The sequence below is a fragment of the Heliangelus exortis genome, chromosome 19 (genome assembly GCF_036169615.1).
Source record: "Heliangelus exortis chromosome 19, bHelExo1.hap1, whole genome shotgun sequence".
NCBI classification, from domain to species: domain Eukaryota; kingdom Metazoa; phylum Chordata; class Aves; order Apodiformes; family Trochilidae; genus Heliangelus; species Heliangelus exortis.
In genome coordinates this window covers 13600824-13614165 of record NC_092440.1, presented here as the reverse complement: position 1 = coordinate 13614165, position 13342 = coordinate 13600824, and the positions used below count along the sequence as shown (strand labels likewise).

At 45.7% G+C, this 13342-nt stretch overlaps 1 protein-coding gene across 8 annotated transcripts in view; it reads left to right on the top strand.

The window, feature by feature from the left end:
• Nucleotides 1-11423, top strand: part of TTC28 (tetratricopeptide repeat domain 28) — a 101318-nt gene extending 89895 nt beyond the window's left edge. For 6 of the 8 annotated variants that reach the window (XM_071762718.1, XM_071762720.1, XM_071762716.1 and 3 more), the window contains 7 exons: nt 225-349; nt 1359-1590; nt 2011-2087; nt 4200-4223; nt 4818-4947; nt 5386-5493; nt 5961-11423. In XM_071762718.1, coding sequence (XP_071618819.1) covers nt 225-349; nt 1359-1590; nt 2011-2087; nt 4200-4223; nt 4818-4947; nt 5386-5493; nt 5961-7585 — 2321 coding nt within the window. In that variant the 3' untranslated portion in view covers nt 7586-11423. The remainder of the gene's footprint in view (nt 1-224; nt 350-1358; nt 1591-2010; nt 2088-4199; nt 4224-4817; nt 4948-5385; nt 5494-5960) is intronic. The other 2 variants (XM_071762719.1, XM_071762717.1) reach the window with 1 other exon arrangement.
• The last annotated feature ends 1919 nt before the right edge of the window (nt 11424-13342 follow it).

The following is a 13342-nucleotide window of genomic DNA, read 5'->3' as shown; positions in this document are numbered from 1 at the left end:
GTTGATGTAATAGAGGAGGACAGTAAGAAGCATCTAGAAGCTTTCTGGAAGTTCATATATGGGGCTGGGTGGAGAGTGAGCATCTGTTCTGGGAAAAGAATATCACTCTGCAGGGTGCAGTAAACCCTCATTCTCTTAGTCCAAGAGGCCAGACCATGTCTGTTTCTGTTTTGAACATTTTCCATAACAATGAGGTTGAGTATCTCTTATTCTGAATCCTTCAGGTTTCATGCTTATTGGGAGTGATATGAAGCTGAACAGCCCTTCTTCATTAGTAGGACAGGCCCTTACTGAGATTCTGCAGCACCCTGAAAGGGCACGAGATGCTCTACGTGTCCTCCTACATCTGGTAAGAGAAAGGAAACACTACCACATGCTGCAGGCACAGGGGCATTGCAGCCCATGCAGTTGAGATAGTGTTGCCTGTGGTTATGCATCTGTAAATGATGAATGGGGAGAGAACCAGCCTGATGTATAGCCAATCCCACTTACATATATATACCTTCAGCCCTTTTCCCTCACCACAAAGTAGTTTCTTTTGAAAACTGTGTCACTGTAAAAAGACTGGAGCACCTGATGGAAGTGTCAGGTGCAAAAGGAGGAGGCAAAGTAAGCCAAGTCTTGTGTTGTATTGTGACAAAATCCTCCCTGAGCTGTTGAACTGGGTCTCTGCTTTAAAGATGAGATAGTCACTGGGGTTAATTGTTTCTGCAAGAAAAGAGCTATGAACATTGCAGTCAAGGAGAGGCAGAGCCCAGTGACTGCTGTCTCTTTGAACACTTAAAAGAGGCACTTCCGTATGTCCCAGTAGCCTGTTCTGGGGAGCAGCAGGACTGAAGCCAAACTGCCCCATGGCTAGAATTATCTCTTATGACTTTTAATACTTTTATTTCCAATGTGTCTTCTGTGGTGCCACAGGAATCTGGTACATCCATAGGATGATGGGAACATGTGAATATTGCTAGTTATCCCAGTTATTGTGTTTTTGCCATATAGCTACAGATTCTTGCCTGGTAATAAGCAGTGTGTGCAGGAGACTGTAACCTGAATTGTCTTTTGGGGAGGGATGCAGCTGCCAGGCTTGTAAGAAACCATCACAGTCAAACTTGTACTTAGGTTCCTGTGGCATTGCTTTCCCTGGCATCCCAGGGTATAGAGATATCACAGTGATGTAACGTTTCTAAGTGTTGAGTTACTAGAGCCTCTGTTTTCAAGGGCACTAACACCCTTCTGTGTGAGACAGGCCAAGTTCAACTTCAGGTTTGTCTCAACCTTCTCTTCCAGCCTCTTCACTCTGTAAACAGAAGCAGTAGGTAAAAATCTCTTACAAAATAAGCTAACACTCTATTTTCCCAAAGGTGGAGAAATCACTGCAGCGAATCCAGAATGGGCAGCACAACTCCATGTATACCTCCCAACAAAGCGTGGAGAATAAAGTGGGTGGCATTCCAGGCTGGCAGGCACTGCTCACTGCTGTAGGATTTCGGTTGGACCCTCCAGCCAGTGGCCTCCCAGCAGCAGTCTTCTTCCCAACCTCTGACCCTGGTGACCGGCTGCAGCAGTGCAGCACCACCATACAGTCCCTCCTAGGTAAGAAGCAGGACAGCACTGGGCTGTGTCCCCATCAGTCCAAGCAGACACTGACCTTGTCCTGCCATTAAAGCCCGTAAAATGGTGATGTTCTACTTCAATGAAATAAAAGTATTTAACAGGGTAGAGGTTCTAGAAATAAATGGTTATGAAAAATTTGTCATAGGTGGGATTCATTACCTACTGGGTCCAGTATCTGAAAAGCATGATTTGATTATTCTTTTCTCCCAGCTCTCAGTCAGAAAATGTATAATCATATGCAAAGTGGGAAAACCTTTTGCTTTGTGGAAATTGCTGCTGTTTCCAGAACTCTTCAGTGATGTGATGGAGAGGTTTTAGGAATTAGCAGGGTTTTTCTGTTCAGGTTTTTACATTTGTAGCAGTCCAGAAACAATCTCTGCTTTTGATGATGTTTTTCAGGTTTGCCTAACCCTGCACTTCAGGCACTTTGTAAACTTATCTCGGCTTCAGAAACAGGAGAGCAGCTTATCAACAGGGTGAGTTGGGGGATTTTCCTCCAGTACCAGTTTCCAAATGGTTCCTCCCAGGTCAGTAATTCAGAAATGCACTGAATGTTTTATGCCCTGGTTTATCAACCCAGAGCTTACTATGTGACTTCAGGATTGAAATGCTAAGTGTGACTGAAAGTGTGTGTCCAGATGAGAAGAATGCAATTATGTCACTGGGCTGCATGGCCTTGGGCCTCCCTATCAATGACAGAAATGAAAACATGATACCTACTGCAGTGAGGGAGAAGCAAAATATGGGAAATAAGTGGAGTGGCAGAATCACTAATTGCTATTTGGCCACCCTGTCTGGGGCCCATGTTGGCTGGTCTTTGTCCACTGTGATGACCTGAGTCTCAATGTATAGCTGACTCTGGGCAGTGCTAGGTCTGTCAGAAAATTTCCTGAGCCTGTGCTTCTGCCTGTGTGTGTGCTCATAGCTCCTCACAGAAAGAATTCACTGTCTTTAAGAGAAAGGCAGTGCTACTTGTGGCTATGGGACACCTCCCTGCTCCCCCCCCAGTCTCTGTCACATTCCTCTGTCTCCCCAGTCTTTCTAGCATACCTAACCTAACCTTTTCCTCTGCCTCCAGTCTGCCTGGCTTTCCATTACATGTTCTTATTGTCCTGATTGCTCCTCTAATGAGGATTGTGATCATTTGCCTGCTTTAGTAACTGAACACACTGCATATAGTAAATGAGCTTGTATCTCACTTTTTTTCCCTTTCCACATGCAAAAGTGTCCTAGGGACGTACTGTGGTGGGTAGCTGGGATTATTTCTCTGTATCTTCATAGGGCTCCCTTTCTGTCATGTTGAATCTCTGCACAAAATGCAAAATGACAGCCCCAGCTGTGCTGTTGCCCCCTGAGCAGCCTGGTTTGTCCATTAGACTGAGTCTGCTTCCAGGAACTCTTCTTACGAGCTGCAGTAGTGTGGGAGATGGTTCTCGTGGCCTGTTCTTACTGTGTTTCACTTTGTTGCCTTGGCTCTTTTGTCAGTGCCTGACTGCAGAATAGCAGGGTTATCTTTCCTTGTTGCCACCAGAGGGAGGCCTGGAATGGAAGGGATGTGATGAGTAGAAAACAACGTTCTGGTAGATCAGAATGTGTTAACAGTGTCCAGGAGATAACTTCGTGATTGTCTTACTACCTCAGGCAATTAAATCACCCAAGGAAAAACAGTCGGATGCCCCTATACAGCTAACACAAGACAAGCCTACCATTTCTTCAGCTGCCCCAAGCTGAATAAATATTGGCAGGGGTATTACACTGTTTTTGCAAATATTCTTCTATAGCCCAATCCCCAGGCAGTTTCCTTTTGCACAAGAATCTGTCCAATTACAAGTTTGGGATTTTTAACTTCTCTCTCCCCTCCTATGCAGTTACTTGCTTTTCCCCCTCCTTCCTCTCAGCAGTCCAGGAGGTGAGCAGCTCAGGCTCTGTCCCAAAGGAGGGAAGTTTTTCTTCAGCACTGGAGTGTAATGACAGGCAGTTCAGTCGGGGTGGTGCTTGTTTGGTGCAGTCGGGGTGGTGCTTGTTTGGTGTAGTCGGGGTGGTGCTTGTTTGGTGTTGGGTTCTGTAAGGGAGCAGGTACCCTTGGTGTTAGTGAAGCAGCAAGACAGGGAGCCTGATCTCTTGCTCTGTGTAGAATATCATTATTTTTAGTGCAAAACAGAAGGCAGGAACTACAAAAGAGAGAACTCCAGTAACACCACATGCGCAAGAAAAAGTTGGAGATTTCTGACTGCATGAAGTGCCGGTAGCATATCCTGGAGAAAACAAGAGAAGGGCTTATTCTATGTTCATCCTTCTGCCAGAATGTGGGTTGGCCTGAGTATTTGCCTGCAAACTGTCTGAGTTGATTGTATTGAGTGGGACACTCTCAGATTCCAGCTGCCTGTTCCCACACCGTGGGACTCCTGATTCACAGCTCAGGCCATTTCCATTGCTCCCTTCTTTCTCTGGACAGAGCATCTTTCTGTCAGGATGCTCGTTTGCATGTGGATGTTTCACTGCAGGGTTCCCTATCACAGGCACAGCACAGAATAACACGTGTTCTTTCTTTTCTCCTCTCTTCCTTTCTTGTTATCTGCTTCCCGAAGGCTGTTAAAAATATGGTGGGAATGGTGAGTATAACACACCCTGGGGAATGACACTGCTGTGCAGAATGAAATGCCTTGGTCCCTGCAGACCCATTTCCCTGCACTGCTCAGTAGTGTCTTCAAACCGCTTTCAGGCTCCATAGTGCTGCTGTGAAAAAGGACTGTGTAAGCTTTTGTGGGTTGTAGAAGATGGGCAGTCCTGAGGTTAGCTGACTTTTCAGCTTTTTCAGTCATGGAAAGGGTTTCAGTGTAGTTCTGTGTGCAGCCCCAAAGTATTGCTTTCTTTTTTCTTTTGCTTCACAGATTTTTCCTGCTGTGCTTGCTTCTTGCTCAATTTCCACTGGCCACACCCTCCCTACCCTCACCCTTGTTTCCTCCCTACCCTCACCCTTGTTCTCTCCCTACCTTTGCTGCTGTACAACTTTGTCCATTGTTGCTGTCCCTGGACTGTTCCTCTGCCCAGACTTTGTCATCCTTCTGCTGTGTTTGGGAGCAGCAACTGAATACATGGGCATACAGGGCAAGGGGTGTTCGCAGTGTGTTTTCTTAGCTGGGACTGTTGGAAAAGCAGAGATGTGATTTGTAAAGAATGGTTAATGTTTGTATTGTTATCTTCAGCTGCATCAAGTCCTGGTCCAACTCCAGGCAGGCGAGAAGGAGCAAGATTTCTCCTCCGCACCAATCCAGGTTTCCATCAGTGTCCAGCTCTGGAGGCTCCCTGGCTGTCATGAGTTTCTCGCAGCTCTAGGTAAGAAATCACTTCTTTCCACTGTCATCTAAAAACTTCTGTTCGTGTCTCATACAATGGCTTGAAGTAGAGAGAGACTCTGAGCTCTGGATTTGTTGGAGAGTGAGACTCTCAGCTCTGAGTTTGTTTGTCTGGATGCTGTTTGGTCTTTGCATCTCTGGATGTGATCCCTGGCTGTGCAGGACCTGTATGTGTTAACACTCAGTAAAGCCCCAACACCTGCTGAAGAATGTGTGTTAAATAGTAATAAAAACAAAGCAAAAAACTGTGTGTTGTAGGTGAAGAGCCATCATTCCAGGACACTGCAGGATCTCCTATCTTTTTCTCCCATTTGAGAATCACACATGAGATTAAGAATCTCCTGAATGAAATCACACGTGTTGAAGATGCTAAATCTTTGTGTGAGATGTGATTTTTCTGCTCCACATTCTGCTGCAGGTTTTGACCTCTGTGAAGTTGGCCAAGAGGAGGTGATTCTGAAAACTGGGAAACAAGCTAACAGGAGGACCATGCACTTTGCTCTTCAATCCTTGCTGGCACTTTTTGGTAAAGCTACTTGCAGTAGTTTTTGTTTGTGTTTCATCTGATGATGTGATCAGAATGGCTTCTGTTGAAATTTCAGACTCAGCCTTTTGCAGAAATCAAACGTATATCATCAGACATGTGTCATAAAACCATACATCATACAACAGGTGCAGCAAATGTTATTTTTATACAGGAAATAAGCACCATTTTGCTGATGCTGGTCCAGCAACTGGAAAATTTGTAACACACCATTGGTTTTAGTATATAAAATGACAAGTTTTATCTAGAATAACTGTACTGAGGTTCCTGCCTGTGCACTTTTTTTTCTCACTAAAATAGTATTTGTTGGGTTTTTTGAAGCAGCATAGAGTCTGAGTGCATGTTTTGTAGCTTTTCCTCTTAACTCTGATAAGAACCCTACCTGTGCTTGTTTGATTTTTCTGTGGATCTAAGGGCATCCTTGTACTTTTTTTTTTCCTCTTTTTTAGATTCTACAGAGCTGCCGAAGCGCCTCAGTCTGGACAGCTCCTCATCACTAGAGTCACTGGCTTCTGCACAGTCCATTTCCAACCCTGTACCCCAGTACCAAAACCCTCCCTTCTCTCCTACTTGTCCAGACAGCATTGCATCAGATGCCATTTCTGTGTATAGCTTGAGCTCCATTGCTTCTTCCATGAGTTTTGTTTCCAAGCCAGAGAGCATGCCAGATGGAGTAGGACACAGAGGACGCCAGGACTACGAGAGGCCTAAGAATGTCTGTCCTCATAGGTCTGCAGTACAGAGCCAGTTGTCACCACAAGCCAGCATGGTAGTCAGCAAAGATGAGGAGGAGTATGAAGGTTTTTCTATAATCAGCAATGAGCCTTTGGCCAGTTACCAAGAAAACATAAAGCCAAGATTTTCCCCTGATCACAAACAGCCCAAAGGTGGTCAGACTGGAAGCATTAAAGAGTCTAACAACTCCAGAGGGAGTTTAAGTACCCCAAATTCTCCTGTTAAAATGACACTTATTCCCAGTCCTAATTCACCTTTCCAAAAAGTTGGGAAACTTGCAAGTTCTGATACTGGGGAATCTGATCAATCTAGCACTGAGACTGACAGCACTGTCAAATCCCAGGAGGACAGTAATCCAAAGCTTGATCCACAAGAGTTGGCCCAAAAAATTCTGGAGGAAACTCAGAGTCACCTCATTGCTGTTGAACGTCTCCAGAGAAGCAGCAGCCAAATAAGCAAAAGCAACAATTCAGATGATGGGGCTTCCACCCCAGCAGGTGTGTCTGCATTCAGATCTTCAGAGACCAGTGCATTCAGTCGGCCAATCAGCTCTAGTCAGAAGAACCAGTCCTCACCTCTCACAATTAAACCAAAGCCTCCAACAAGGAGTTCATCCCTTCAGAAAGTGAGTTCTGGCTATAACAGCCCCACAACATCAGAGATGTCAAACAAAGAAGGCACAGGGCAATACAGTGGGCAGCCATCTCCAAGTTGTGATTCACATGGGTCCTTAACTGAGCAGCCTCACTTTAAACTGAAGTACCCCAGCTCTCCCTACAGTGCTCATATTTCTAAATCACCCAGAAATATCTCTCCAAGCTCAGGGCATCAGTCTCCTGGTGGCAGCACTCCATCTCCAGCTCTTTCTTATTCCTCAGCTGGATCTGCTCGCTCAAGTCCAGCTGATGCTCCAGATATAGACAAATTAAAAATGGCTGCCATTGATGAGAAAGTGCAAGCAATTCACAACTTAAAGATGTTCTGGCAAAGCACTCCCCATCACTCCACTGGCCCAATAAAGATTCTCCGAGGAGCTCCTGGAACAATGACTTCTAAAAAAGATGTGCTCAGCTTGCTCAATTTATCTCCACGGCACAGCAAAGAAGACAGTGCAGATAAGCTGGAACTAAAGGACCTGTCTATAGAGCAACACCTTGCTTCTCCACAAAAGAACCCTCCAAACGGACACAGGCACCCTGAAACTACAAATGCAGTGACACCAACTCATTCTCCACCTTGCAGTAGCACTCCAGGAACCGCACGCCCCTTGAGGCTGCCATCTGGGAACGGTTATAAATTTTTGTCACCTGGAAGATTTTTTCCTTCCTCCAAATGTTGAAATGTCTTGAGTACCAGCTGATGACTTAGTCTTTTAAAAGTATTTGCTTCTGCCCACTTGCCTTTATCGATTCAGAACCATTATCTGAAAAGCTGTGGTCATGACCACAGCTGGCAATGCACAGGAGTGACAGACTGGCCCTGTCTGTTACTGTGTAGGAGCACAGGCCATATACAGATGGGTTTTAGTTTCCCTTATCAGAAGGGCCAGACTCACTTGATAACAGGTTCTACATAGTGCTCAGTGTTTGCAGCAACAGGTCCAATGAATCCAGTTGTCTGTTCATACAATACTATTTTTTAAGCCACTTGTGTATCTTAACCTAGCAGGAGGTTTTACAGATGGATATTTATACAGAAATTATACATATCAGGGATTGGAGAGGGAAGTCAGAGGAGGCAGAACTTTCATGTGTACCCCCAGGGTATGCATGCAAAAGTTCCTGCCTGGAGAAGTACAAGCCATTTATTTGGTTGTTTTTAAAAGCTGACAGAGAGGACAAGGTAACAGACCTCTAGATATCCCTACCAAGTTAGCCACACACAAGAAATTGCTGGCAATAAAACTCCACAGCAGCATGATACTGGCAGTTCTCTTGCATCATTTAGAGGCTGGTGAAGCAAAGACAAGAAAACAGAGGTGCCCCATTCTGAAGCCTGTGTCTCCAGTAACTCTCTTCTGGAGGGAAACCTTTCAGGTGATACTGATTGGTCTGCTCAAAAAGAACGTTTGGGCCATAATGAGCAAGGTGAGCCTCAGCGTGAGGTGTGTCAGAAAGACAAGTTCTGGTTTTATTGAGTGCTCTGATCTCTCTGGCACACAGTGTTATGATGGTTAAATTTTCATCATCTGCTAAGTGCACAGAAAAGGGTCACAGACACTGAAGGTCAAACATTATTTACAGTTCCACAGTAGACAGGAATGTGACATCAGTGTATGTGATTTAGAAATCACCTGACCAAATAAATCCTTCACTGATCCTGGAAAATCATTCCACATAGCTCAGCATGGGCAGATCTGCAAACCTTTCCCCTCCTGTGGAAGAAAATTTCTTTTGGATCAAATGTACCAGTCTGAGCAGATGTCAGAGCACGTAGGTGAGGCAGCAAGCAGTGTGGCTGCATGCAGAACCTGTGCATGCTCTGCTCTGTGGAGGGGAGAGCCACGAGCACCCCGGGGTGATGTGTAAAGTCAGCGTTCCTAGTCTGGGTGGTGTTTAGTTGGATCAACTGGGAGATTCTTTGTTTTAAGGGGCTATTGAATGCAGTGATGTAATCAGGATCAAACAAGATAATTTGCATGCACTGAAAACTGTGGGTATGTGCCATGCTGTGCACTGGGGTGCAGGCAGAGCCTCTCACGGGCTGAGTGCTGGGGTCGGAGCACTGGATCACCCAGGAGTCTGGGTTCTATTCTGCACTCCCAAAATTCGCTGAGTGACTGAAGAGGCTAAGCACTACACCTCTCTGTGCCTCGTCTTCCCTTTCTATCTAAATGGGGATAGTGATACTTACCTACCTCACAGAGGTGTTGTGAGGCTTAATTAATTAGGCCCCAAGTTTTAGCTGGATCTGAAGTCAACTCCCTGCAACTGACTACCTGAATGGTGAGTGCAGTCAGCTCTGTAAATGGGCTAGGGGCACACTGCTGATGCAGATAATTGTTGCACTTATCATGTCTGGATACTCCTCTTGAAAATATGGATCTGATATTTTTTGATTTTTCTTAGGGATCTTGGAGGAAAAGCATGATAGGACAGAGTGTTTCAATTCTGATACCAGAATATAAAATTACTTAAGCTCAGCTTACTCATAGTGCAGATATCAAATGCTTGCTCTGAGTATATTCTGGATTCCACTGGTTTTGAGAGATGTTTTCCTTTTTGCCATTGCAAGAAATTCAACACAAGCAGTAAAGGCAAAGAACACAGGGCTGTGTTGGTACAGCCTGCTGACCAGGGACAGACGATCACAAAAGTTTCAGTGTAGAAAGACAAAAGGAGTAGTTATTAATCTACTCACATTATGCAATGTAGCTAAACAGTTGAGTAAATCTGTTTAACTCATATAATGCAAGTTATTTGTCTGTACATTACATCTTTCTGTGATGGTTTGGTGCTAGATATCATCTTCTCCTCATTTGGCAGGAAAAATAAGAATAGTGGGCCAAAATGAGTCAGTCCAGCATCTGCCCATCGTGTAGACAGTGGTACTGCTGATCATGCAGCTTGCTGTGGTCACAAGACTGCTGAGAGACTTCCTGTGACCTAATCTGTTTCTAACCAGCATAACTGTTCTAAAACGACATCCCAGGAACACCCAGGATGGAAGTGGGCAGCTTTTTGTTTATAGCAACAGCAAATACTCCCTGTAGTGCTGCATAACACGCCACAAATAAGCCTCTTGTAGTTTACTTCCATAAATAAAGGATCTTTTAATCTGTAGAAATTATATATTGCCATTTTGGTACAACCCATTTTCATGCTGCCAGTAGGTTTCATACTGGCTTGAAGTTTTCAGAAAGAGCTAAATTGGGGCGGGGGGGGTGTGTGGTTCTTCTGTTGTTTTTTTAAGGGGGGCGGGGGGAGCATTAGAAACGGGGAAGGGTTCAGATGTAGAGAAAGTTCTGTATTTGGGAAATTAGTGTTGTATAAATATGGAAGGTGAGTGTCAGTAGAACAAGTCCTTTGGGAAGTGTGTTTCCACTGACTTGACACAGGGCACTTCCATTGGCTTAATGAGTGCCATGAAGATGCATGCTTGCTCATGGCTGGGAGACATTTCACACACCTTGTGCCTCACTCCTCCACCCCCTGAATGAGAAATAACCCCTTTGTGAGGAAACAAGTTTTACCAGGTTTGCCCAATAATGTGGAGAAATTCAGGAAATTAAAATAACATGTTCTCCGTTTGATATTAGAATTCCGTCTGTGGAGTTTAAATGCATTTGTTGTTGATGTATTTGTGCATGGTACAAGTGACAACACTGCTTAAATACAGTGAGCAACAAGAATTAGGTATTATCCACTTTCACATTAAACCTCCCACATGCAACCATTCCCCAAGGCCACAGAATGTATTTTAGTTTGGTTTTGCCCAGTACATTTTATTGTGTGAGATTACAGATTTTTTTATTGACTGTCTTTAGCTCCAACTAAATGGGAACAGTGAACAATCTCTCTGACCAAAATCCAGTTTAATTTGATTTTGTTGGTTAGCCTGTACTCTGACCTGGTACTGATTTTCCTTCTTTTCAGTCATACCTTACGTAAACAAGGAAAAAGCATTAAAGGGATGCTACACCCACAAATACTACTCTCGACCATATTTCCTTTCATTAGATCAGACTCATTCTGTGAACATCTCTTTCAAGTTGCACAGTAGATCCAGGTGCACAAGAAGTATCTGTGAATCTGTTAAGAAGCACTGGTTGTTTCAGTTTCAGGCTAGATGGTTATAATGGGTTTGAGGAGTTTTGGGTTCACTGCATTGCCATGCTGTCCAGAAAGGTTGCAAAAGTGTGTGGAAAACTTGGCCCCTCGGTGGCAGAACTCTTTCAAAAGAGTGTTGGAGATGGTAACTCAGAGAGGATTAACCACAAAGACTCTTCCAAGCAGCAGCCCTTTAGCACTTGCTCTCCTTGTATGCAGTGTTAGCCATGTTTGGCCTATATGGACTTACTTTGTAAATTAAAACTCTGTTTCCAGACAGCATTAAACTTTTTATATTATGAAATTTACCATGTAAAAAGATTTTCATATTTTTATTGAAATTGCTAAGGCATTTGGCCTTCTTTCTTTGTGATTTCAGTGTCTATTAAAGCATGAGTTCTCTCAGTAGTTCGGTCTCTTGGTCTAGGATGATGTTGGGAAAGAATTTGCTTGCACTCTGTCCTGACACCCAGCTGCAACCAGTCCCCACAACCTGGTGACACCTCCAGTGTCACTCCATTGGCAGCTGTTGATGCCTTGTCCTGTCACTGAGGCACTGCCACCCTGTCCCAACAATGCAGGAAGGTCTTGTTCCCTTCAGACACAGTTCCAGAGCAGCAGGTGTGGGCAGAAGTCAGTTCACTGCAAAAACAGGAGCGTTGTCTTAAAGCCTGACCTTGAACACCTTTGTATTGAGTATTTAATATGCAAATATTATCAGGCACAGCCTGGGGCATTTGTGAGTGCTGAGGACTGACCTGCACCACCCGCATCCTGTGCCCTTTCCTCATCCCTGTGCCAGATGCACAGAGCTCTCCCTGCAGCTCTGCTGGGCCTGGGCAGCCTTTGCTCCTCACTGAGCATGGTCCAGGACTTCATTGCAAACACTCCAGATCAGGTTCTGCTGTATTACTTTCTCCACATGGCTCTGCTTTCTCATTATTTTTTTCAACGTCCTCTCCAAAGAGAAGAATTTACTTTTTTATCCTTGTCCAAAAGAATGCCAGCCTTCCATCACATGATGACATCATTTGCATGTGGGTTTCTTGGTAAATGACTCTGGCTGGTATTTCAGTGGACTCCAAGGAAGCTTTTCCCCAAGGAACTGCACCAATTGCCACTTGCACAAACCAGAAGCATACAGAGGATTGCATTCTCCTTAGCAAGCCCCTCCCACGTCCTCCTCTGGCAGCAATTTTTGAGAAGGATCCATCACAAACATCTTTTCTTCTCTTGAGTAGTCCTCAGGCTTGCAGTGCTTCATGTCTGAGGGTGAGCTGGTGGCAGAGCACACACATTGCTGCTCCTGCATGTGGCCAGGACACGCAGATACCACTAAGAGATACTCCAAGGTGTAAGGGGGGTGCTGGAGTTAAAAATTCCTTTTCTGTCACATGAGGAGGAATAGGGGCTTGAGGGAAGGGAGCAGTTCTGTTCAGAACCTGTGTGACTGGAGGGCTCCCGTGAAGATCATCTCCTCAGGAGCAGAGGCTGTGGTCAGACTGCATGGGATGGTCTGAAGTGTTTTGTCTGCACGCAGGGTCTGGGACCATCAGGATGCAGCTACTGACCCTGTCGTGTGTGGTACTGTTGAGATGTAAACAGAGCAAGGGGCTTGGGGGACACAGACTGCAGCTGTAAACAGAAGACAAACGTTGGCCATATGGGGAAAGAGCAGCAGCAAGGGACTGCACTCAGCCAGGATTCCGAGAAACCAAATAAAGAAAAATCCTAATGCTGGAGAACTTGGGGAGGCAGACACTTAAACCCTGCCACCGAACCCTGGCACAGCCCTTTCTTTGGCTTGTAGACTAAGCCAGTGCAATAAAAAGTCTGTGTGACAGTGTCCATAGCTCCCATCTCTCACAGCGCCAGAGATCTGAACGAAAATTTGTTTTCATAGGCACAGTCTATGAAGATTTTCCTCAAAGCCCTTTATCTGCGGGAGGGCCTGAAGGCAACATTTGGTTTTCCTTTCTGTGCGTTTCTGCTCCCTCCGGTGAAGCCGAGGAGTAAACTCTCATCAGTTCTAATTACTGGCAGGGGCAACTTGGCAGTGGCCCCAGTCCCGGGTCCATTCCCGGTGTCCGGGCTGCCGGTGGGTTCGGTACCGGGATCCCCTCCCGAGGGGGCGACATTGGCTCCTCCCGCCACCCGCGGTGCCCGTGCCCGTCCCGGGGCGGTTCGTGGGTTCATGGCGTGGGAAGGGGACAGCCCGAAGGGCACGAACCGCGCTGGGGGATCCCGGCGCCCCCAGGCCCCGCTGCGGAGGAGACAGCGGCCGGGGAGGGGCCGGGCGCCCCGGGATGGGGGAGCTGCCCCGCGCC